This window comes from Pleurodeles waltl, chromosome 9, assembly GCF_031143425.1.
Source record: "Pleurodeles waltl isolate 20211129_DDA chromosome 9, aPleWal1.hap1.20221129, whole genome shotgun sequence".
Classification (NCBI taxonomy): domain Eukaryota; kingdom Metazoa; phylum Chordata; class Amphibia; order Caudata; family Salamandridae; genus Pleurodeles; species Pleurodeles waltl.
Window position 1 is genome coordinate 134,035,014 of NC_090448.1, and position 24,055 is coordinate 134,059,068.

Sequence of the window (24,055 nt, forward strand, 5' to 3'; positions counted from 1 at the left end):
TCTGTGCATGCTATTCCTTACTTTGAAATAGCACATACAGAGCCAACTTCCTACATTTAGTCTTTCTGATGTTCTTTGTTCTGTCAATGTAATACATTAATGCTCTTTTGACATCTAATGTATGTAGTGCCCTCTCAGCTACGGTATCTGGCTGTGGAAAGAACACTGGAAGTTCCACTGTTTGATTTAGATGGAACGGTGAAATAACCTTTGGTAAAAAAAATTGGATTAGTCCTTAGGACGACCTTATTCTTGTGTAGTTGTATAAAAGGTTCTTGTATTGTAAATGCCTGAATCTCGCTTACTCTTCTTAGGGAAGTAATGGCGATGAGAAATGCAACCTTCCAGGTTAGGAACTGTATTTCGCAGGAGTGCATGGGTTCAAAAGGTGGACCCATAAGTCTAGTTAGGACAACATTTAGGTTCCATGAAGGAACAGGTGGTGTTCTTGGTGGTATAATTCTCTTAAGGCCCTCCATGAATGCTTTAATGACTGGTATCCTATATAGGGAAGTTGAATAGGTAGTCTGCAGGTATGCAGATATTGCTGCAAGGTGTATTTTAATGGAAGAGAAAGCCAGGTTAGATTTTTGTAAGTGAAGCAAGTAACCCACTACATGTTTTGGAGTCGTGTGTAATGGTTGGATTTGATTAATATGGCAGTAGCAAACAAACCTCTTCCATTTACTTGCATAGCAGTGCCTGGTGGATGGCCTTCTGGCTTGCTTTATGACTTCCATACATTCTTTGGTAAGTTGTAAGTGCCCGAATTCTAGGATTTCAGGAGCCAAATTGCTAGATTCAGCGATGCTGGATCTGGGTGTCTGATCTTTTGGTTGTGTTGTGTCAATAGATCTGGCCTGTTGGGCAATTTGATGTGGGGTACTACTGATAGGTCTAGCAGCGTTGTGTACCAGGGTTGCCTTGCCCAAGTTGGTGCTATTAATATGAGTTTGAGTTTGTTTTGACTGAGTTTGTTTACCAGATAAGGAAGGAGAGGGAGAGGAGGAAAAGCGTAAGCAAATATCCCTGACCAGTTCATCCATAGGGCAATGCCTTGGGACTGCTTGTGTGGGTATCTGGATGCAAAGTTTTGGCATTTTGCGTTCTCCTTCGTCGCAAACAAGTCTATTTGAGGTGTTCCCCAGAGTTTGAAATAGGTGTTCAGAATTTGGGGGTGAATTTCCCATTCGTGGACCTGTTGGTGATCTCGAGAGAGATTGTCTGCGAGTTGATTCTGAATCCCTGGTATAAATTGTGCTACTAGGCGAATTTGGTTGTGAATTGCCCAACGCCAAATTTTTTGTGCTAGCAGGCTTAACTGCGTAGAGTGTGTCCCCCCTTGTTTGTTTAGATAATACATTGTTGTCATGTTGTCTGTTTTGACGAGAATGTATTTGTGAACTATTATTGGTTGGAAAGCTTTTAGTGCTTGAAAAACTGCTAGCAGTTCTAGGTGATTTATATGCAGTTTTGTTTGATGTACGTTCCATTGTCCTTGTATGCTGTGTTGATCGAGGTGTGCTCCCCACCCTGTCATGGAAGCATCTGTTGTTATTACGTATTGTGGCACTGGGTCTTGGAAAGGCCGCCCTTTGTTTAAATTTATGTTGTTCCACCATAGAAGCGAGAGGTAAGTTTGGCGGTCTATTAACACCAGATCTAGAAGATGACCCTGTGCTTGTGACCACTGTGATGCTAGGCACTGTTGTAAGGGCCTCATGTGCAGTCTTGCGTTTGGGACAATGGCTATGCATGAAGACATCATGCCTAGGAGTTGTAATATCATCTTTGCTTGTATCTTTTGTGTTGGATACATGCGTTGTATGATGTTGTTGAAATTTTGGATTCTTTGGGGACTTGGAGTGGCTACTCCTTTTGTTGAGTCTATTATGGCTCCTAGGTATTGTTGTACCTTGCACGGCAGAATGTTGGATTTCGTGAAGTTGACGGTGAACCCTAGTTTGAAGAGGGTTTGTATGATCTGATTTGTGTGGTTTGAGCACTCTATTAACGAATGGGCCTTGATTAGCCAGTCGTGTAGATATGGGAACACATGTATTTGCTGCCTTCTGATGTGTGCAGCGACTACTGCTAGACATTTGGTAAAGACTCTTGGTGCGGTTGTTAATCCGAAAGGCAATACCTTGAATTGGTAATGTATTCCTTTGAATACAAACCTTAGGTATTTCCTGTGCGATGGGTGTATTGGTATATGGAAATACGCGTCTTTGAGGTCTAAAGTTGTCATGTAGTCGTGTAGTTTTAGCAATGGTAACACTTCTTGTAGTGTGACCATGTGAAAGTGGTCTGATTTGATGAATGTGTTTACTATTCTGAGGTCTAGGATTGGTCTCAGCGTTTTGTCCTTCTTTGGTATCAGAAAGTACAGTGAGTAAACTCCTGTGTTTATTTGTGTGTTTGGTACTAATTCGATTGCATTCTTCTGCAATAGTGCCTGCACTTCTATCTCCAGGAGATTGGAATGATGTTTTGTCAAATTTTGTGCTTTTGGTGGTATGTTTGGAGGGAATTGTAGAAATTCTATGCAATAACCATGTTGGATAATTGCTAGAACCCAAGTGGCTGTAGTGATTTCTTCCCATGCTTTGTAATAATGACCTATTCTTCCCCCCACTGGTGTTGTGTGGAGGGGGTGAGTGACATGTGAGTCACTGCTTAGTAGTAGGGGTTTTGGGGCTTTGAAATTTTCCCCTATTCCTAGGGAATTGCCCTCCTCTATATTGTCCCCGAAAACCTCCTCTGTACTGTCCCTGGTAACTGGACGGTGTTGCCTGTGAGGTGCTGGCTTGTGTGCCCTGACCCTGAAACCCCCCTCTAAAGGGTGTTTTACGGAATGTGCTGTAATTCCCTCTGCTCTGCGGGGAGTAGAGTGCGCCCATGGCTTTAGCAGTGTCCGTGTCCTTTTTAAGTTTCTCAATCGCTGTGTCCACTTCTGGACCGAACAGTTCTTTTTCGTTAAAAGGCATATTGAGAACTGCTTGCTGAATCTCTGGTTTAAATCCAGACGTTCGTAGCCATGCATGCCTTCTGATAGTTACAGATGTATTAATTGTCTGTGCAGCTGTATCTGCAGCGTCCATGGAGGAGCGTATTTGGTTGTTTGAAATGTTCTGTCCCTCCTCAACCACTTGTTTTGCCCTCTTTTGTAGGTCCTTGGGCAGATGTTCAATGAGATGTTGCATCTCATCCCAATGGGCTCTGTCATAGCGCGCAAGTAGTGCCTGAGAGTTAGCGATGCGCCACTGGTTTGCAGCTTGTGCTGCGACTCTCTTACCAGCTGCATCGAACTTGCGGCTTTCTTTATCTGGGGGTGGTGCATCTCCAGATGTGTGGGAGTTGGCCCTTTTCCTAGCTGCTCCTACAACGACAGAGTCTGGTGGCAGCTGTGTAGTGATGAAAACCGGGTCTGTAGGAGGCGCCTTATACTTTTTTTCCACTCTTGGTGTGATTGCCCTACTTTTGACCGGCTCCTTAAAGATTTCTTTTGCGTGCCGGAGCATACCAGGGAGCATAGGCAGGCTTTGGTAGGAGCTGTGGGTGGAGGAGAGGGTGTTGAATAAAAAGTCATCCTCGACCTGTTCTGAGTGGAGGCTTACATTGTGAAATTGTGCTGCTCTAGCCACCACTTGAGAATATGCAGTGCTGTCCTCTGGTGGAGATGGCTTCGTAGGGTATGCCTCCGGGCTGTTATCTGACACTGGGGCGTCGTATAAGTCCCATGCGTCCTGATCTTGGTCACCCCTGGCTCATGGTGGTGTGAGCTGGGGAATGTGATGGAGTTTGTGCTGGTGAGACGTTAATTACAGGTGGAGGAGAGGGTGGTGGAGTAACCTTTTTCACCACCTTTGTTTGTGGTGTTTGTTCAGTTTGGAACTCCAATCTTCTCTTTCTTCTAATAGGGGGAAGGGTGCTTATTTTTCCTGTCCCCTCCTGTATGAAAATACGCTTTTGCGTATGGTCTACATCAGTTGATTGTAGCTCTTCCTCAAACCTATGCTTTCGCATTTGGGAGGTTAGCGATTGCTCTTCTGTATAATAGCCTGAAACTGGGTCGGTTGCAGTCTGTTTTGGCACCGAAACCCTGTCTGCATCTTTTTTCGGCTCTGAGGTGACTTTTTTCTTTTTCGGGGCCGAAACCTCTCGGCGTCGATCTTCGTCGGTGCCGCTGTCTCGGCGTCGAGCCGTGTCTACACCGGTATCTCGGTGTCGGTGCTTGTCTCCAGCACTTTCTCGGTCCCGAGAAGGCTGCGTGCCGGTGTCTCGACCGGAGTCGGACGATCTCGGCACCGTTTGGGCCTTTTTCGGTGCCGACGGTCGGTCACCGAATTTATGGGTCGAGCCATGGCCTGGTGGCAGTGGCGTCCCCTGGGCCTTGTAAATCTTCTTCTGAGTGGTTTTCGACGTCTTACTCACGGTTTGTGTATCGTCGAATCCTTCGGAGTCCGATTCGTGGATCGAAAAGGTTCCTTCCTCTTCTTGTTCCTCGAACTCTCGGTGGGCTGTCGGCGCGGACGCCATCTGAAGTCTTCTGGCTCGACGGTCTCGGAGTGTTTTTCGGGACCGGAACGCATGACAGGCCTCGCAGGTGTCTTCACTGTGCTCAGGTGACAGGCACAGGTTACAGACCAAGTATTGGTCTGTATAGGGGTATTTATTGTGGCATTTGGGACAGAAGCTGAACGGGGTCCGTTCCATCGGCGTTCTTCTGCACGCGGTCGGGCCGACCAGGCCCCGACGGGGGATCGAAAAACCACCCCGAAGGGCACCGGAGCTCTTCGATCTTTCGACGCGGTGTTGAATCTAACTACGCCGATCCCGAACGCAACAATACCGACGAAAATCTTCAGAAATTAGCTATCTTTCCGTTCCGAAACTCGGAGCAACAGGAACACGTCCGAACCCGATGGCGGAAAAAAAACAATCGAAGATGGAGTCGACGCCCAATGCCAATGGAGACAAAAGGAGGAGTCACTCGGTCCCGTGACTCGAAAGACTTCTTCGAAGAAAAACAACTTGTAACACTCTGGCCCAACACCAGATGGCGAGCTATGCAAAACATGCGTATCTACAGCGACAGATGCCATCGAACTCAGTGTTTTCTTAGATGGGCTGCCACCACAGCAATGCACTTAGAGAATGTTCTGGGTGCCGACTTAAAGCCAAATTGTAGTACTGTATACTGGTAATGGTCATGCCCCACAAAGAACCTGAGAAATTTCTGATGCTTCCTGGCAATGGGAATGGGAAATATGCTTTGTGAAGGTCAATGGAACAAAGCTAATCTCCCTGATGAAGTTGAGGATATATGTGATGTAAAGCCAGCATACGGAACTTCAGTTTCCAAATCCACTTGTTGGCAACTGGAAGATCGACAATGGGTCTGAATTCTTGTTTGTCTTTCTTTGGCATGAGGAAATACCTGGAGTAAATACCTGTCCACGCTGAATCTGGGGAATGGGTTCCACCACCTTCTTTGGCAACAGGATGTTGACTTCTGTCCTGAGTAAGTTGAGATAGAAAGTGGACAGCTTTGGAGGAATGTAGAGTGGTGGGGTGGCAAACAAAAGAGTACCCATTCGGCACAATATTCAAAACCCAGGTGTCTGATGTGATGCGCTGCCACTCTTCCAGGTAATGCGCATTGCTTCCCCCTACCGCAGTGGATAAAAGAGGGGGAAATGGAGGACTCATGGCTTTGTGTCTGATGTTTTTTTTATCACCTTGGGTGGGTTGGTGGGCACAGTGCCCTCATCTGCTTGTGCTGTGGTTGGTAGTATCTCCAATGTTATTGCTGAGGTCTACTCTGAAGCCAATGAGGGTTTTGAACCTTCTGTGAGTAATACGGACACTGGTGGGGTTGGAACAATTTGCTCTGTTCTGTGGGTTTCTCCAGAGCCACAGCTTTTAATGTGTAAATTTCAGTTTTCACTCTTGCCATCTCATCATCAGCATAGCTGCCCAATATTGTGGAACCTGAGAACGCCAAATTTTGGATGTGGTTTTGTGCTTCCAGCTTCAAAGATGTTAGCTGGAGCCAAGCATGCCTTTGCAACATTACTCCGTGACAATAGCCATGTGTGGCAAGGAGGGAAGAATCTGCAGCTGCACTGATAATTTGATTTGAGACCATTGCACCCTCATTAACAATCTCTAGGAAGTATCTTCTGTTTCTTTGGTCTATTGGCAGGTGTTCAGTGAAATGCTGGACTGAATCCTAAAGTCTCAGTCATACCTGCCCAAGAGTCTCATAGCACTGGCTGCTTTCACTGAAGTGGCCACTGTCCTGCAGACTTTGTGGCCTGCTGAATCCAACTTTCTACTCTCCTTATCTGAAGGTGTAAAGGATGATGGAGAGGTGGAATGGACCTTTTTCGCAGCCAAAATCACAACAGAGTCAGGTGGAGGATCAGAGATGAGAAATAAGGGGTCTTAAACCAGAGGCTGGTATTTCTTTTGAAGCCTGGATGGGGCAGGCGTAGCAATGGCTGGAGTTAAGAACAAATCCATGGCCGGCTTGAGGAAACCCAGAACCGGGGGAAGCAACAACCTTGAAGCTGTATGCAGACATAGCGTCTCGAAGATTATCGATGTGGCTAGTGTAGGTACTGTCATAAGTAGATTTAGTTTGGCAGCCCCTTGGACTTGAACCTTTTGAAAGGTGGTAATATTGTCCACCGGGGAGACATGAGGCGGTAGAATCCAAAGAAGTTGGTGAATAGTCTCTTGTAGATGAAGAGGAATAATCGGTATCCCTTCGATGGGAGCCTGACCTAGATCAATGGTGAGATCCATGACGGTGATGGGAGTGCCCTTAAGTAGTGGATCGGTGTGCGATGACCATGACAAGAGTAGTGGGGTGATTGGGAGCTCATTCAAGGCCTGGAAGCTGGAGTGCTTCTAGGTACTGGAGGAGGCGGTACAGCAGAAGACGCTGATGGTAGATGAAGCACCGGTCTGTGGAGCCAGTGGAGGAGATAGAGAGGATGGTAACACAACCAGAGAAGTTGATGAATCAGATGAAGAATAAATTCTTCTCCTCTCCCTCCTCGATGGCAACCTTTCGTGTCATAGTTTTGCTCTCAACGCTGACCGTCCACACCATCTTGACAGCGAACCAGCACTTCAGTGACTAGGTACTTCTCGCTGTCGTACGCTGGCGATGGATCGATGACGTATAATCCCTTGACATCGACTGGTGCTGGCTAGCATCGCTGCTTCCTTGATGTCGAACCAGCCCTTGACGGCAAACAAGTCAGTGCCGTACCTTGCCTTGACGTTCATCCTCTTGACGTCGACTGGGATAGAAACTTGCTTTTCAGACCCTCCACGTCCACTGGATGCTGCTGGAAGAGCCCTGGTGGAAGACTGACCTTCCCCACACTCTGAAGGTTCACTTACCGGTTGTGTTTGCTGGCACCATCTCTCTTCTGTCCCTTGAAGGCAAATCTTTTCTCTGTCGCGCAGAGTGCACCTAGAAAACTTCCTGCTGATGTCATAGGCATCAGGAAGATGAGAGTAAGGTAGGCAGATTATACAGACTTCATGAGGGTCTGTTTTGGCCTTTTTCCTGCCACAGCGAGGACACTTGTCAAACAATGAAGTCATTTTATTCAACAAAATTAACAGAAAAAAGCATGAGAAGCAAAAAGACGTATAAAGAGGTCACCAATTTCTGACAAAAAATGTTATGAGAAAAAAAAACCTATAGAAGGTCAACCTCAATACTTCAGGATCCTGTCAGCAGGAGATGGGAAAAAAAAGAAATGAAGCAACTGCAACCAGCTGGGCATCATGGGATACTGGTGGCTCCTGAGTTCTTAAAGACACAGCCTTTATTTTAGCCATATAATGACAGCCTACAAGGATACTCTGCTCTGCTTTCCTTCATCTGTATCATAAAAAGGGGTTTGCGGAGGAGATTTAAACTGTTTGCAAAATATCTAAATTACACTCATTTTTAATGTATTGGCCCTTTTTTGACTTCATGATGAAGCATGGTTGAACTGCTACTGGGTCCCCCACACATAGGCGGGATTATTCAGTCCTTGTGACTGTACATGGAAATCTCCTATGAGAGAACAAAGTTTTCATATTTCAACCTCCAAAACCCATGGAAAATAGAAATCAACGAACAAACCCTTTTAACACTACTTAACCCTCAAACCAACGAACTTCGCTTCAATAATGTGTTTCAGCTCATGTATCAGACAGTACAAGCCTGTAGAAAAAGAAACTAGCATTGTAGATTGTTGGTCATCATCACATTAGAGCCCTCTTTGTCCAAGGTTAACAGTAATCAGCTTTTTCAAATAACTTGTAATTCTAAAACAGACCACTAGATGGCAAGTGACAACCAGCAGGCGATTCTCTAACAAAATGATGCTGCGAAAATAGAGGTTTCCTTCTAGTGACTAAGTAGAGAGAACCTCTTCATTGGCAGAATACAAATCCAGGCAGTTAGATGGATTTGTCAGACATTCCAAAAGCTAGAGAAAATTACTGCTCTTTCAAGAAAAGTGCGAGCTATGACCTGTGAAAAGAAGTTCTCATTACTCACATATGGCAGACAGCGATAACTACAGGGGTGCAAAAATTTAAGAACATCATTTCAAGATCACACTTTTCCACACTTATCCGCATCCAATATTCACCTAGTACGCATCCATAAATTCAACCTAGCTCCATTTGTCATTATTTATTAAACACACAAATAAGTCAGACACTTTCGAGACTTTCTGTAACAAAGTAAATGCACTGCGGGGATGAGTCAAAATGGAACCTCTTTAGTAGAAACTTGAATTAAACATATAGCTTATGCGTCTCCCACATTGCTAGGCTGTGATTCTCCTGGACAGCTGAAACTGCATTAGAATGTGATAAAGAGGGTTTGAATGGTTAGGGATACTGCTGGGTATCCTCCAGATACAACTAGTAATAAATTAAGCGTTCACAGTATCAACAATGATTTTATTTACTATGGGTCAAGAATTTGCATTGAATTAGGCTAATAGAGAAATTAATGTGCAACTTGGAAAATGTGCCCACTTGAGTGGCCACAATAAATGCGTAATGCTTTCAGAGAATGCATATTATTATTATTCAAAGTGCATGTGTAGAGGAAAGTATAGTAGTATGTCATATTAATGATTTCATGCTATGCATTTGTTTGTTAACCTTAGGCCTTAAGTTAGCGAGGTTTGGGCCTAGTCTTACCAACATCATATTAAGCAAATGTATATAATAAAATCGTGGGAATGTATGCCCAGAAACTAGAGACTTATTGTTCACATCGTGCTGACTAAACGTTTAACAGATGTCTTTAACTTTCTCATGAGAAGCGCTTGCTAAAATGTCTTGTTTTAGAAGTTACAACCTTGTAAAGTTTGAGGAGACAGCGATGTTCCCAGGAACCAACAATGGATGCACTGACTGAAGTATGGATTGCTACAAGACATTTACTTGACAAGTCTGATGGTGGAAACATGAGAAGAGGAGCCAATCATCGACATGTGAAAAGTAGTTTAGTTATATCTTAGATATGGGTTTTAACTTCTATTGGACTAACTGTGAAAGTACGATTTTCTGACCAATAACAGCGTGAGAAGATCCTTTATGCAAGTTTAACTTAGCCTGCTTGCAGTTGGGAGAAGTTAGTTCCTATTCTGATGCCTCGCAGCCCTTTTCCTGAATCCTTTAGATCTATTCTTCTTGTCCCTGTTAAGAGTCCTATTTCTGGGGAGCATTATAGTTCTATGTATTTGTTAATTTGTGTTAATGTTGATTCGTTTGCTTAATGTCCCTAAATGGTTCATTTAACTTGGAGCCCAACTTTGGCTGAGCCATTCCCTTACACTGCTTTGTTGCTGAAGGTGACAAGACTGATGTCCAACTAAGAGAATCACAGCTTGTAGATCTATCTGAGGAGAGGTATAACAAAATAGTATTGTTCTTGTAGTAGGCTTTGTTCATTGTTCCTAGGTACCAACCGCTATTTTGATAGAGCCATAGTTAGATGTTTTCCAAATTGACTGACTAAATTGTTTTGCTACACTATTTATATACAAATACCCACAACCCCCTAATTGTAGCTTTAAATATTTCTTATGTATACCCAGTAATACTAAAATTAAAAAGACCACACCAGAGAAAGATATATATGGACAATATTGTACCTTCAGTTCTTGCAGCTGGTCAGGTTCAAAGAGTTTGGGAGATAAAGCTTGGGCCAGAAAAGCATCAAGTTCTTGGCGACGCAAAATTCGAATTCCAGGCCACTGCACCATATACCTGTTATCAGAAGTTGAGTTAATGACTTTAGAAAGTAAATAAAACGGTATAAACGTCAAACCTAGGGCTTGTTCTGCTGGGTTTCTGTAAGGAACTACACTCACTGCCATAGACTTAGCCATTCAACAAGGCATGAACTGAATTGCTATCCTTAAAATGTGGTTCATACAGCATTGGCATTGAACACGACTGCCTGAATTTAAAAAAATGCTTGCATTGCATCTAATGTTCACCATCAAATTAATGGTTTTCATTTTCTTGTGATATATGGACAATGAACAACGTGTGTAAGAAACTAATGAGATCATAAAGCACCAGGCAAGGAAGTACAGGCACAAAGAAAGTAGTCGACTATGTCACACTATATTCATTCCACAAACGTTTGGGTCATCAAGGACTGGAGCAGCAGCATAAAAACAGTTTCATGCATAGTGTTCTCCTCTCCCATCCTTATTCCAAAGATTCACGCGGTAAACCGGAGAAAATACAAACCAGCAGTAGACCCATCAACCTATATTAAAAACACCTGTCCAACCAATAGGAAATAACTGAAGATTTGGGTAAATAAAGTATGCACAGAGGAAGAAACCAGTTACTTACCTGTACAACAGTTTTGCAGAATTGCACTCTTCTAGATAATCATGTGCATTATCGTAATATCATCAACCTGACCCACTAGTAAGTCGAACTTGAATCAGAATAGGCCAAAAGCTCGCTGTCATCTTCACAATTTCTTTCTTTTCTGACAGTGATTGTTTTTTTGGGGGGGGGAGTTACTCTTCCACTACCTTCATATTAAATTTGAACCGTCTCCTTCACATGTTAATCTAAGCAGTTTCATGTTGTAAAACTATTGTTAAAGGTTAGTAACTACTTTCGTTTGTAGTGTGAACCTACTTTAGCTTCAGTTCATCAGCACAGATTATGTAGTGGAATCAACCCTTTCCAGAGGAGCCGTTATAAAGTATATGACATGTTTTAGAACTTTTTGCCCCACCTTTGCTTCCCTTCGTGAGTGTAAACTTGTGCAAATGTTTAGCGAATGTGTGGACTGATGACAATGTAACTGCCAGGCATAGATCAGCAATCAACACATTAGTCTAACAGTTCCTGCTGCCGTTATTTCTTTTTTGGAGCGGGTTCTTGGACATTATCCTGAGGTCTTTCATCTTAGTGTAGAACACATATGAAGGGTTCACAGCATCCGACATTGCTGTGCTTCATTTTGACAACAGACTCCTTCCCCCAAGCCCCTCAAGTTGCTCGTGGCACAAGCTGTACAAAGTGGAGCAGTGTAGGTCGGTCTTTATCAACAATTTTGTCTCTTGTACTTTGTACATAATCACCCTTTTCATATACACAGTTTTTTTTTCTTCTTTACAGTAACCAAGCTGTATAACATGTACTGCCTCTTGTTGGGGGCCATCTGCATCCATTCTTGTAGACTACCCCCCACTCTCCATTAGAGGTGTGTTGAGGACGATACTTTGACTGGCTTACGTTCCTTTGGGTTCTAGCCAAAAGGACCGTCTTCCCTGTCCCGGTCGCTGTCACTGGAAGGGCATATTTCTGACTCTCACCACTGATCTGGCCGGAACAGCTGTTTTGAAACAATGTCACCCCAGTACTCCTCTGTGTGATACATTCCGATTCTGCATATCTATGCCTTCCGAGAGAACCCCTCTTTCCTTGCCCAGCAGGCTGCATCGCTGCATCACTACTGGCGTTCGTTTACTCCAGAGTCCTCCACCAGACAGTTTGTCTAAGGTTGCGCTGAATATGTGTGCCTAGATCTCGGGCAGAGAGCAGAATTTCGGAACCATACCATGCCTTCTCAGTATTGTATTAGTATACAACTGGCTATTGGCTGTGCTTGTTCTATCAAGGGAGAATTTTAGGCACAGACTTGATATGATCTTTCCAACTTAGACGGCACTTTATAGCCTCTCCTGTTATTCCTCTGGAAGGTGCTGAATGAGGCCTTCCATCTCTTCCACTGTTAATGATCATATTGACTGAGCAGTACACGAGTTAGCTGCTGCCCTCTACATGTTTTTCAAATACAAAGGAAGTGATGGGAGGAATGCTTTCAAATAGTCAAACCAACGGCAATTGCTTGGGGTAGCATCCCAACCCACTGTTTTCTTCCCCAGCATGCTACCTTAGATTAGACCCATCCATATTCCATAAACTTACTCCAGTTCAAACTACCAAGCCATGTCTTCTCTGAACCAGGACACAAGCAACCCAAGCAGCCCTTTTCTGAAAGAGCTGAGTTCAATAAAATATACCCAAATCTCAGTGATGAGAGTATATGGTATAAGCGTCTTAACTAGGCTGGTAAATGGTAATACACTCTAGTTCCTATAAAAATGTAAATTACGGGTGGTGTTCAAAATAGATCAAGTTTAAAAATAGAAATAGCTATGTAAAAGTAAAGTGCAGGTGAAGGGGTAAAAACCTGTATAGGACAGGCTCGCTGGTGAACAGCTAGAGAAAAGAGAGCCGATTGTGCCCTGTACAAACATTAGAACCGCACACTATTGGTAACGAGACTATTAAACTGTACTTGTAAATGTCTAACGGCAGGGTATATAGCCATAGGGCATTGTCAGAACCTCTTCAGAGGGCCACAGGGCAAGTAGGAGCTAGTGGACCCAACACTGGCAGTGAGGCCTTTTACTCCTGATGTTCCAGGGCTCGACTTACTATTGATGCTAAGCAACTGGGCCAAGTACACCCTTCAGCACTTGACTCAGTAATAGCATAGGCTGAACAATTCAAGGATTCTCGCGGAGGTAGATAAAGTGGGGTGCACACAGACTCCGAACTCAAAATACATATAATAGCCGCAAGGTATTATTGTCCAGTCAAATATTTCCATTAATAAAAAGGAGTATTCACAAACAAACACAAAGTGAAATACAACCAAGGCAGACACATTGGACTCCTATTTAAAACAGAAGAAAACCATCAGCACCAACCCCTTTCCTAAAATACCCTATAAGAATAAACCAACCCAACCTCTACAGTCCTTCAAACAAATATCTCAGGATGAATTTATGGATTTGGTCAAAGCAAGCAGACCTTCTGGTTGCCCTTCTGACCCTTGCCCACCACAAATCTTCAAAAACATTCTTCTTTCTACTTCTGCTGCCACACCTGTAAGAAGAATCATCAACAACTCTTTAACTTCAGGAACTTTTCCTGTAGACCTGAAAAAGGCATACATACGACCTTTATTAAAGAAAACAAACCTAGACCCGCAAGACCCCAACAACTACAGACCAATCACAAATGGACCTTTCCTGGGCAAATTGATAGAGCAGCATTCGCCCAGATGTCAATTCACTGAAGACAATTCTATACTTTCAGACTTCCAAACTGGATTCCGCCCAGGAAGAAGCACTGAATCGGCAATCATGGCAATCTGGGACGATCCTAAAAACACAGTCAACCAAAATGGAGTTGCTGCACTACTTCTCTTGGACCTCTCAGCTGCCTTTGATACGGTTGACCATGACACCCTAACTCAAAGACTCCACAAAGCCGGCATACAAGGGATTGCTCTCGACTGGATTACTTCCTATCTTCAAAAAAGATCAAATATCATCCACTCGCCCCCTTCTCGTCCGAACCCTACCTCACAAAAGCAGGGGTCCCCCAAGGGTCAATCATCTCACTTTTGCTTTTCAACATCTACATGATATCTTTACCAGAACTGATCAATGACTTCCATCTCACATGCTACAACTATGCAGATGACACACAAATACTAATTAAATTAGAATGCCCCAAAACATTGAAAACTCACAAATCTTTAGTTGCCTCAGAGCCGTTTATCAGTGGATGACCTGGAGCCATCTCAAACTAAATACCTCCAAAACAGAAATACTCATATGTGGTAACTGGAAAATTTATGACCCTCTGTGCGTCTGGCCTGACGATCTCGGACCACCTCCTCAATTATCCAAGGAAGTTAAATACCTAGGAATAACCATGGATTCCAAGTTAACTATGAATGCCCAAGTGACAAATTAGCACGCACAAGCTTCATCACCTTGAAGACTTTACGACGCATCTTCCCCCACCTCGGATTTCTACACAAGGTGCAAGCTACTATCTCGCTTGTACTATCCAAACTGGATTATGCCAATAGCCTCTACCATGGATCATCTCTATCTGTTATGAAAAAACTACAACGTATCCAGAATTCCGCAGCCAGGCTACTATTACATATAAAGCCGCAAGCCCACATCTCCCCTGCCTTGAGAGCACTAAACTGGTTACCCGTTGCCAGAAGATGCACTTTCAAGCTGCTTTGTATCACCCACAAAGCTATACATGGAACAGGACCGCTTTTTATCAGAAAGAAAATTACCAAATACATCCAACAAAGAATCCTCCACTCAAGATTGGCACCCCGCCTTAGAACACCACCATACAAGAAAAAGACTATAGGTGGTACATCCTTCTCCGTCCAAGCAGCCAAACTATGGAATTCATTACCCCAAACTATAAGAGCCACAGATAACTTTCTTGTCTTCAGAAAACTACTCAAGAGTTGGCACTTTCCTTCATAACCACCTTATTCAAACAACTATGAACTGCATATGCCTATGTTGATGAATATTTTTTCAGATTATATGTATATTTCTATTTATTTATAGTTTCTTTAGAAAATACGTACTGCTATTATGTCATAACAATAAAATACACACACACTCTTTAAACCTGTTTGACTAAGTATTTTTTTACCCATGGTTCTAATTATGTATTGTATGTGCATATGTGTGTGTATTCATCTGTATGTGTGTGTGTTTATATATATGTATGTATGTGTATATGGTGTTTCTGTGCTTGGCATGTTGGAGGGTCATTGCATGGCTCCTGGGTGGGTTGTTATACTAGATATCTATGAATTCCTGCTCTCATCTTAACACACTTATCTACTCATCATCATATGTCATGTCTCTAACAAACTATCCTCCATTCTCACTCTGACTCATCCCAAATCCCTTCTACTACTTTCATCTCCTAACTATCTCTGCCTAAGCTCTTCCCTCCGCTTCCACATCTAACTCACCAAACCTCACTCTACTACTGTGACCTCCCACACAACCCTACTAATTTCTCCTGCATTTATCTCACCCTGCTACTATGTTCTCCCTAACCCTTCCACATACTCTTCCCTCTCCGCCCCCCTTTACTCATCCCAAGCCTTTGGGTTGAGTAAATGAAGGATATACTCCCAATTAACACTTCTGGATTTCTTTCCTCCTCCACCCCTCCATTACTCCAGTCAATCTAACTAACAAACTCTCATATCCGCGGCTCAAATTAACTCAAATAATACTAAAACTGTACTCATTATTTAGCAATACTAATCCATCTCTAATTCTTGTTGGGTTCCAGAGTAGCGTGCTACTCATCGAAAAGCGCTTTGACGCCTCGTCAGGGGTAGTAAGCACTATATAAATACGATTACAATACAATACAATGACAAACAATACACACCGAGGTCAGGGTGAACTTTCTTTTTCACATCACTATAAAATTAGGGTTTATGAATACAGAAAGAAGAGTAAAAAAACGAGGATCTAAAAAGCCAGAATGAAACCACTGCATAAGCTTTACATTCACATGACCTGGCACCAAGAAAAACATTGAAAATGCATTCCATTCCTGACTTTCGAGCGGCTGTCTCTCTAAACCCAAGCCATGGTACCTTTAAATGCCATGCTAAAAACATGTTGTAATCCTGTCTGAAAACATATGAAGGACAATCCCCACATCCATGTTCTGTGATGCCACAAATACATTTCCTCTGAGCCAGAGCCAACATGCATGTCTTTAGAATACTGTGTAAAAAAGAACAAACAAGTCGCCAGTAAAGGTATATATAAGGTTGAGCTGGGCAAACATAAAAGTTGCACCCCATGGTGAAACTGCAGTCCACATCACAGTTTCTGGTCTTGTGGCCCATCATGTAATCTGGACACTTGCAGTATATCTGCACAGACTACAGCTTCTGGCACAATGAAGATGCTCGACGCCATGGTGTTAAGGAGTAATGATAGATATCTGCTGGTTGTGGAGCTGTGCCGGGTGTCCACATATGCAGATTCTAAAAGAAAGTATTTTTAGTGTTCAAAACTGGCTCAGATATTGGACTGTCTGTACTAATATTAGTGTAGATGTGTAGTGTATTTCCTATCATTAGTAAAACTTGCAATATTGTTGGGCTCTGACAAAGTTAGTAATCTACATCCTAACAGATTAAAATCCCTCAGATAAGCACTCTGTCCTTCACTTATTATGTATTTGGTAAAACATGCCAAAAACACATTTGGAATTAGAATCTGGAAGGCGCACCACAAAGAGAGTTTTGATCTCTCCAAGAGTTTTGATTTGCATAACAGAAAGGGTACTTGACAGTCAGCACAGTGAGTGAGTAAAGCTGGTAATCATTCAAAAAAAGAACAAGTAATGGCTAGCGCACAAAGTGAAGTGAACAACAACAACAAAAACAGCTCAATTTCAAAAACAAAATCAAGCCCAAATAATGCAGCAATGACTTCCATGACCCTTGTTCTACAGAGTGGATATAATAATGGCTAAGCAGCTCCTGGAATCTTTAAAGGTGTAGGGCAAACGTCACTTTAAATTTAAATCACCATGCACTATTTTCAGGTTGTTCTTGCAAGAGAGTGATGTGGTCTTTTCAGAAGGTGTGCCTGCACGGTGGTGTGGAATTCTAAGCAGTAGCCTTGCTACATCACTGCTAATACATGCTGATCTTAGATGGTTTCCTCCCAGTGAGAACAGAACTCCTTTAATCACCCCACCCCGACATCAACAGGTGTTCATGAAATGAAGGAGCATGGGCAAGTCAGTCTTCATCAGCGTAGGCTCCTTTACTGGTGCATCTTTCACCCCACCCTTTGTCGTGGATGCCCCGGTAACCTCCCCTCGAGTATCCCCTACCTGCAACTCCTAAAAGGCCTGTTGCCGGCACTGGAAGAACTGTACCTGGCAGAAGTGTTGTCTTGCCCCCTCACCTAGAATGTTGTCTGCAAAACATGCCTCTGGAAGTAGCAGACAGCAGGGCGCCAATGAACGTTAGTCTTGGTGACCTTGATTTTCTCTAACAACCTATCCACTTGGAATTCAATGAGTTGTTACCCAATAATGAGATGTTAAGGTGTTGTTGGACTTCCAGTTTAAACAATGAGCTGTAAAGTCATGCATGGTAGCAGAGCAGGATGCTGGTGTTGAAATTGCGGAAGCAGTGTTTACGGCATCCAACATGCAATAGATATTTGCATTGGAAGGAAAATATTACTTACCCCGTAAGCATCTGTTTGTGGCATGTAGTGTCGTACAGTCACATGCGCCCACCCTCCTCCCCGAACAACTGTGGAGGGTATTGCTGGCCCTGGGTGCACCGATAAGTCACAGAGTTTTCAAGGGAGGTGGCTTTCTGAGCCTCCATGGTAAAGGGTGCAGCGAAAGAAGGTGTGTGTGTTTGCAGTGCTCCCATTGCTTTGGCTGTCTCCGTATCCTTTTTTATTTTTATTTTTTATTTTATTTTTAATATACCTTGGCCCACTCTTGGAACAAATATACGGTCACCTTCAAAGGGCATGTTCAGAAAGTTCTGCTAAACTTCTGGTTTAAAGTCGGAGGTATAGAACTAGGAGTCCCTGCATGACAGAATGGTAGAATTTACCCATTGGCAGCAATGTCGGCTGTGTGAAGGACATAGCGAACAGAGAAGTTGGAAAATAGCTTGCCTTTAGAAGCTATCTCCTGACCGGGTTTTGTACGACCTTTTGAGAGGTATTGGAGGGCTCCTCCATTTCGTCCCAGTGGGCACAATTATATTTTGCAAAAAGGCCAACAGAATTAGCAATGCACAGTGCATGGCCGACTGCACAGCCACCCGTTTCCCTCCTGCATTTACGTGTTTGCTTTCCTTATCTTGTGGTGGGGCATCCCTGCAGGCCTGGAAGTCTGTTCACTTATGAGCAGTGGTAATTATTAAACAGTTGAGTGGGGGTGGATCTCATGGGGTCAGAAGGGGAGGCTTTATAATTTGTATCCACCTTTGGTGTTATAACTCTAGCCAGGACAGTGTCTTGGAAAATGTCAGGAGTGCAATGTAACATGCCCTTTTACATATGGAGGTACTGAGTGGATCAGTGAGTGGAGGAGAGGGCTCATTGAGGAGTTTCATCTTATGAAAAGAGGTAGCCCTACCAATGAGTTTGAAAGGATGTAGATTAATCCGGAGGGGCGGGCAAGGCAAAGGTCTGGGTCTGTGTCCCCTGTTGAGTTTACATCGTAGGAGTCCCAGGGGTCACCCTGTGGAGGAGAGTCAAATGGGTCGACCACCTGTATCAGTGTTGAGAACCTTGAGGTGTAATGTCAAGGGGTCCCCTGAAGAAGCAGGCAGGCAGGGCGAAACCTGAGAAACAGGGCAGGGTGATGGTGGTGCTTGGGGTAAGAGGGTGTTAGCCTAATGCACTTTCATGCCGTGTTTTGCTGAAACCAGAATGTCCAAGGCCTCGAAGGATAGCTGACGTTTCAAGGGTGAAACAGCAAGGTCCAATGAGCGGGCAAGGATGTGGCCATGGTGGGGGTGGATGACCAGGTGCTTCTGCCTTGAGACGAGCTACTCCTGCATTTTATTGAAAATAGGCTTGACTGTTCAAGTGTCGGACTTGCTGGTCGACGCCGAAGTCTTTGACTCCGAGGATGCCTTCGATTTCGTGCCAAGGCTCAGGTTGGTGCTAAGGGTCAGTGCCAAAGTGGTCGTTCTCAAAGGCTTCTTTTGGTGCGTAGCCAGTAGCTGGGCAGGGCATCCAAAGCGGTTTGTCAGTGCTGACCTTGGTCTGAAGGAAGTGGTGGTCCGTAAGCCGGCCTCTGGTGTTCCAGAGTAACTGAGTGCCTTCTGGTAGAATGCTCCTCGTGGTGAGTACAGTGTCGATGGGGTGCCATACTCACGGACTGCTGAGCAGGTGGAAGGTCCTCAATTTCCATACCAGAGCCAGAACTTTCTCCAGGAGAGAAAGACTCTTCATCCGCAGCTGATGTTTGTGGGTGTTCTCCCCCACCCCCCCACCTTCCTTGGGACAGAAATCTGGGGTGTTGTCGCCATCCGATTTGATCAAGTCAATGAGAGCAATGTTTGTGAACAGTCTTTTTGAAGCAGAAGGAGCGTCAAGCATCACTGGTGGCCTTGTGTTCTGGCAACAAGCGAATATTGCAAACCTGATGGAAATTGGTCCGAGGATATTTCATGTGGCTGCTAGGACAATACCGAAAAAGCATTTGTGCTATCACCATTGAGGCGTGGTTCCGTATTCAATGGAGCGACAGGTGGTAGGCCCCAAAGGGCGAGTCCTAGGACGGTCCATGGTCCACACTTGAGCAAAGTAATCAGACATCGACTCAAGACAGAAAGTAAGGGAGACTCAATCGAAGTACAATCCTGATGGAGAGAAAGAACCGTGTGAATCGAAAAGGGCACCACGACCATGTCGACCAAGAGCACACATTCAAACCCAAAGGCAGAAAGGAAAGAATCTAACAATGGAGTCAATGACCACGCACATTATTTTCAAGAGGAGGAGTCACACTACCTTGCAAACGAAAGACCTCTTTGAAGAAAAATAACTTGCACACATCGGGCCTCACTCTAGATGGCAAGAGTGTGCACAGATTGTGTATCTACCGCCACGCATGCCTCACACAATTTTCCTTCAACAAATAGTTTCTCACTCGTCTTTCAGTAGGGCTTAGGGAGGTGCTGTACTAGGACGTCCATTGTGTCTCAGTGGTATCTGTCATCTCTAGACAACCAGCCCACTGATCGCTACAGGGCTGTTACGCCAACTGCTGCATGCCTACAAGCAGCGCTGAGCTGGTTACTTTAGCCTAGAGTTGAATTCCTCTGCTAGCCCCTCAAGGACTGGACACGACTCACCTCTGTGCAGACTTGGAGCTAACGCTGTGTTGCACTTTCAGTATCTATTTTGGCTCCAAAGTGGGAGGCTTGGTGCCATCAGGTGAGAGGTTGAAATTGGTGTTGTGGCTCAACACCCTTTGTCAGGAGCATTTCTCAATGCAGACCGGAGATATAGGATGGCGATGGACCGGAAGCAGAGGCCTTTTTCTTGGCCTGCTCATAGCTTGATGCCCACGGCAACAGCACTCACGGAAGAAAACAATCTAAGGTGGGTTCAGTGCCTACGCACATTTTGGACTATAGGAGAAGTCACTCAACATCCCACTGCTTTAAGCTTGGGCAAAGAAAAACTAATTGTTATGTCCAAGCACAGCAATAGATGTCACGGGTATGCAAAGTATGTTTATTCTACAACCAGACATGCTACAAACAAGTTATTTACTTGTAATACTGGTTTTGCACAATAGGAAATTAAATGGAAGTCATAAACATGGAATATTCATTCAAATGTGACAGGCCCCTTGAAATCTTCATTTCAAACATATAGCAGCAGGAAGCCATTTAAAAATTGCCAATTTAAATGTCACCTCCCTGATAAGGATTTGGAACACTTACTAAGTTCTCTCTGGAATAGCCAATTTAGAATATCAGAAAAGGCTACTTTACAGTATCTAACTGGAAAATGACAGCCATCAGCTTAGATCAATGATCACCTCTCGCATTACAGTAAAAATGAAGAAGGGGGCCTGCTAAGTTAAAAAGTGAACTAGACCCAAAAGATGACTGTCCAGCAGCATTCCTATCCCGGCATGCACAGTACTGGCAGTTTGGCTCACAGCCTCAGTTCTTTGAATGGCAATGCCTGCATTTAGAGGTACTGGGGGAACTACAGGCAGTTGGGTGGATGGACTGGTTAGGACTTCATTGAGGATTCCTTGAACTAGAATTATAAGTAGGTTTTCCTTTCTCATCATAGGATCTTCCCTACTAGTCAAAAATACAGAATAGAGGTACAGGTGAATCTCTCATAAGGAATACCAGTAAATCACAATACAAATGCTGAAAATATATAATCGTATTATAAGAGACTATTTAAAGCTGCCTGGCCACACACTGTACTAGCTTTAGTATCCTGAAATCAAACAATGTTTAGTGAAGGTATGGACACACCTCCAATTGGCGACTTTACAGATTTCCTTTTTTTTTTTCAACCAACCAGCAGTATCTGGTTTTCCTCCAGCAGTGCCTCTTTGATCAATCTGCATTCCGTCAATCATTTGTGTTTGTTTTCTTTTGATTAATCAGGAAGCACCATAAGAGTATTGGTACCAATATACCATGTAAAGCACTTTCCATCTGGTAATCGTTTGCTTAGTGGGCACCTTTCCTGTACAGAGAGGTCAATAGTTGACAAATAAGTGGTTATATTTAGTTTGTTCTAAAGAACATTTCAACACTGTTGTACAGTCTAGTGAATGTAGAGCTCTCTCTGAAGGGGTCCAGTGGTTACTAAGGAACACTGGCAGCAAAACTGGCTGAATAAAGCAGAAGCCAGAGAACTTTAGGAAAAATGTTAGGCTGGGTTCTCATCTCAATCAACACCACTCTATTGTGCTGACAAACAATAGCTGTCTACTGTACATAAAGCAGAGAACTCACTAATCCTTCAAGCTGTAGTCCCTACTATGAATGCCATCTTCCATAAGGACTAAGTTATGTTCCCACAGAGGAAAAGGCTGCCATCGAAGACAAAGTCTTCTCTATTCCTTCAAAACATTTTTACCACTGGGATCATGAAGCAGGATCTTTGGTTGGGGTCTTTGCAGTAGACAATGTCAATCAGATATTTTTTTTTAGAAAAATACTGCAATTTTAAATTTGTTAACTGCAGAGGATAAGAAATTATCTTTTTCTGGCAGCAAATGGGATCATGATTTCGTACATACCAGTTACAAAATTGCTTCCACTTGAAACTGTAGGATGCTTGACTTTTTTTCCCCAAGACTGTTCATACATCCCTGAGGTAAATGTAGATGTCAATATTGCATGACCTTTGGAGCCATCCAGCCAAATTCAATGCCTGTTTGTTAGAATAAAGGATATGTCCTTCCTTTTTGACTACTGATTCAGTCTTTACAGCAATTGTGTTTGGCCTTATCAATAGATGAAGCATCACCGGAAAGAACTACAGACTCGGTAATTACAGCACAATTAGTGTCATCTTCACTTTGCAGTGTTTCAACTTAGTGCTGATGAAGTCAGGAGAAGTGGTGGAAAAGCACAGAGAAATCTACTGAACAAGTTCACCAAAAGGACATTGCCTCTCAAGACTGGTTCCCACACTTTCAATACGAAGCTTTGGCATTATGCCATTCTGTCTTGTAGCAAACAGCTCTATTTGAGGAAACCCCTAATCTTGGAAATTGTCTTGTAACACGTCATATAACTCTTTATTTGCAACTGTCAATGTAATATCTGCCTGCCCGCTTTGAAGTCCTGGGAGATAAACTAATTAACCTAATTTGTTCAACATAAGGATGGGCTATTTTCTTTCAAAAGAAAGTAAAGTTAACACAAATACAATTAAAGAGAAGTATACATGAACTGGATATGTGTATACAATTTGAATTTAACGACTTCTGCAGATCATACCCAACAGTAGGACACATCACTCCTTACTCAGTATCATTATTAAACATTGCAGGACAACACTCACCGTAATACGCAACAGAGAACCATGAGGTGGGTGGGTACATTTGCTGGGTTAACCATTGCTGGTGTGTCTGATCTCATGCAGGCCAGGAAAGCTCTCATTCTTCTGTTCTTATCTTCCACAGCTTTCCCCAGCCACAACTTTTTAAGGTTTGGGCAGGTCCACTCCCGGAATGCAAGAGCTTCAACAAGTTCCGGAGTCTGGGGCGATTTTCCTTTATAAGCTGCCCACTCTTTAATGATGACTGGATAATCTACAAAAATCAAATTCATTGTGTGGGTGCTGAACAAAAACCATTCTAAAGAGATTCAAGCTGATCATATTTGGTAACTGGTACACAAGTAATTTGCAGATAATTCTCACTGAGAAATATTTTAGATCGTGCTGTTAAACAATGCAGACCAAATCATAATAGTAAAAGGGGTGGGAATCAAAACTGAGGGGCATTAGAAGAGGTCAGTTAGACAAAAGTCATAAGTTACAAAAACCAGCTGCTTCACAGTATTTTATTGTTCCAGTTTCTAAGGTCAGCATTTCCAACACATTTACCAAAGTGTCCTTTCCAATTTCACTCTTGTAACATTCTGAAAACTCATTATGGAATCGCATGCTGTACACTGTACCAACTGTGAAACAGACTTTACTTCCTTTCTCCTTTCCTAACTTCAGTGTTGTATCCTGGCTTTCAATCCATTTGAGCAAAAGGATGGCTGAGCTTTTTATTCTGAGCAGGACTTTAGCGAGTCTTGGGAGTGTGCATGCACTAGTTACAACCCTCTAGCTTTCTTAATTCATGAGGATGACTAAGTTGGTTCCATTTCATTTGAAATACCACTGCAAATTACCTCACATTGCAAAGCATGAGTTGCTAAATCAATGAAGCAATGGATGTTTTTCAGTGAAATACATAATTTTAAAAAATCTATAACCGTGATTAATATTAACGTCCTGCAATGGATAAAAGAAATCTGCCTGGTCTGCAGGCATTTCGTTATCGGGTATTAATGTAGTAAACTATCAATAAACCTTTAGATAGTCGGCAGCGGCCAAGAAAGCTT

The 24,055-nt window shown here is 43.3% G+C and overlaps 1 protein-coding gene across 2 annotated transcripts in view; it reads right to left on the minus strand.

The window, feature by feature from the left end:
• FAM120A (family with sequence similarity 120 member A) overlaps positions 1 to 24,055 on the minus strand; it is a 405,119-nt gene that overhangs the window by 150,855 nt on the left and 230,209 nt on the right. For both annotated transcript variants that reach the window (XM_069206413.1, XM_069206412.1), the window contains exons 11-12: positions 23,001 to 23,250; positions 10,197 to 10,311 (exon numbers count right to left, since the gene is read on the minus strand). In XM_069206413.1, coding sequence (XP_069062514.1) covers positions 10,197 to 10,311; positions 23,001 to 23,250 — 365 coding nt within the window. The remainder of the gene's footprint in view (positions 1 to 10,196; positions 10,312 to 23,000; positions 23,251 to 24,055) is intronic.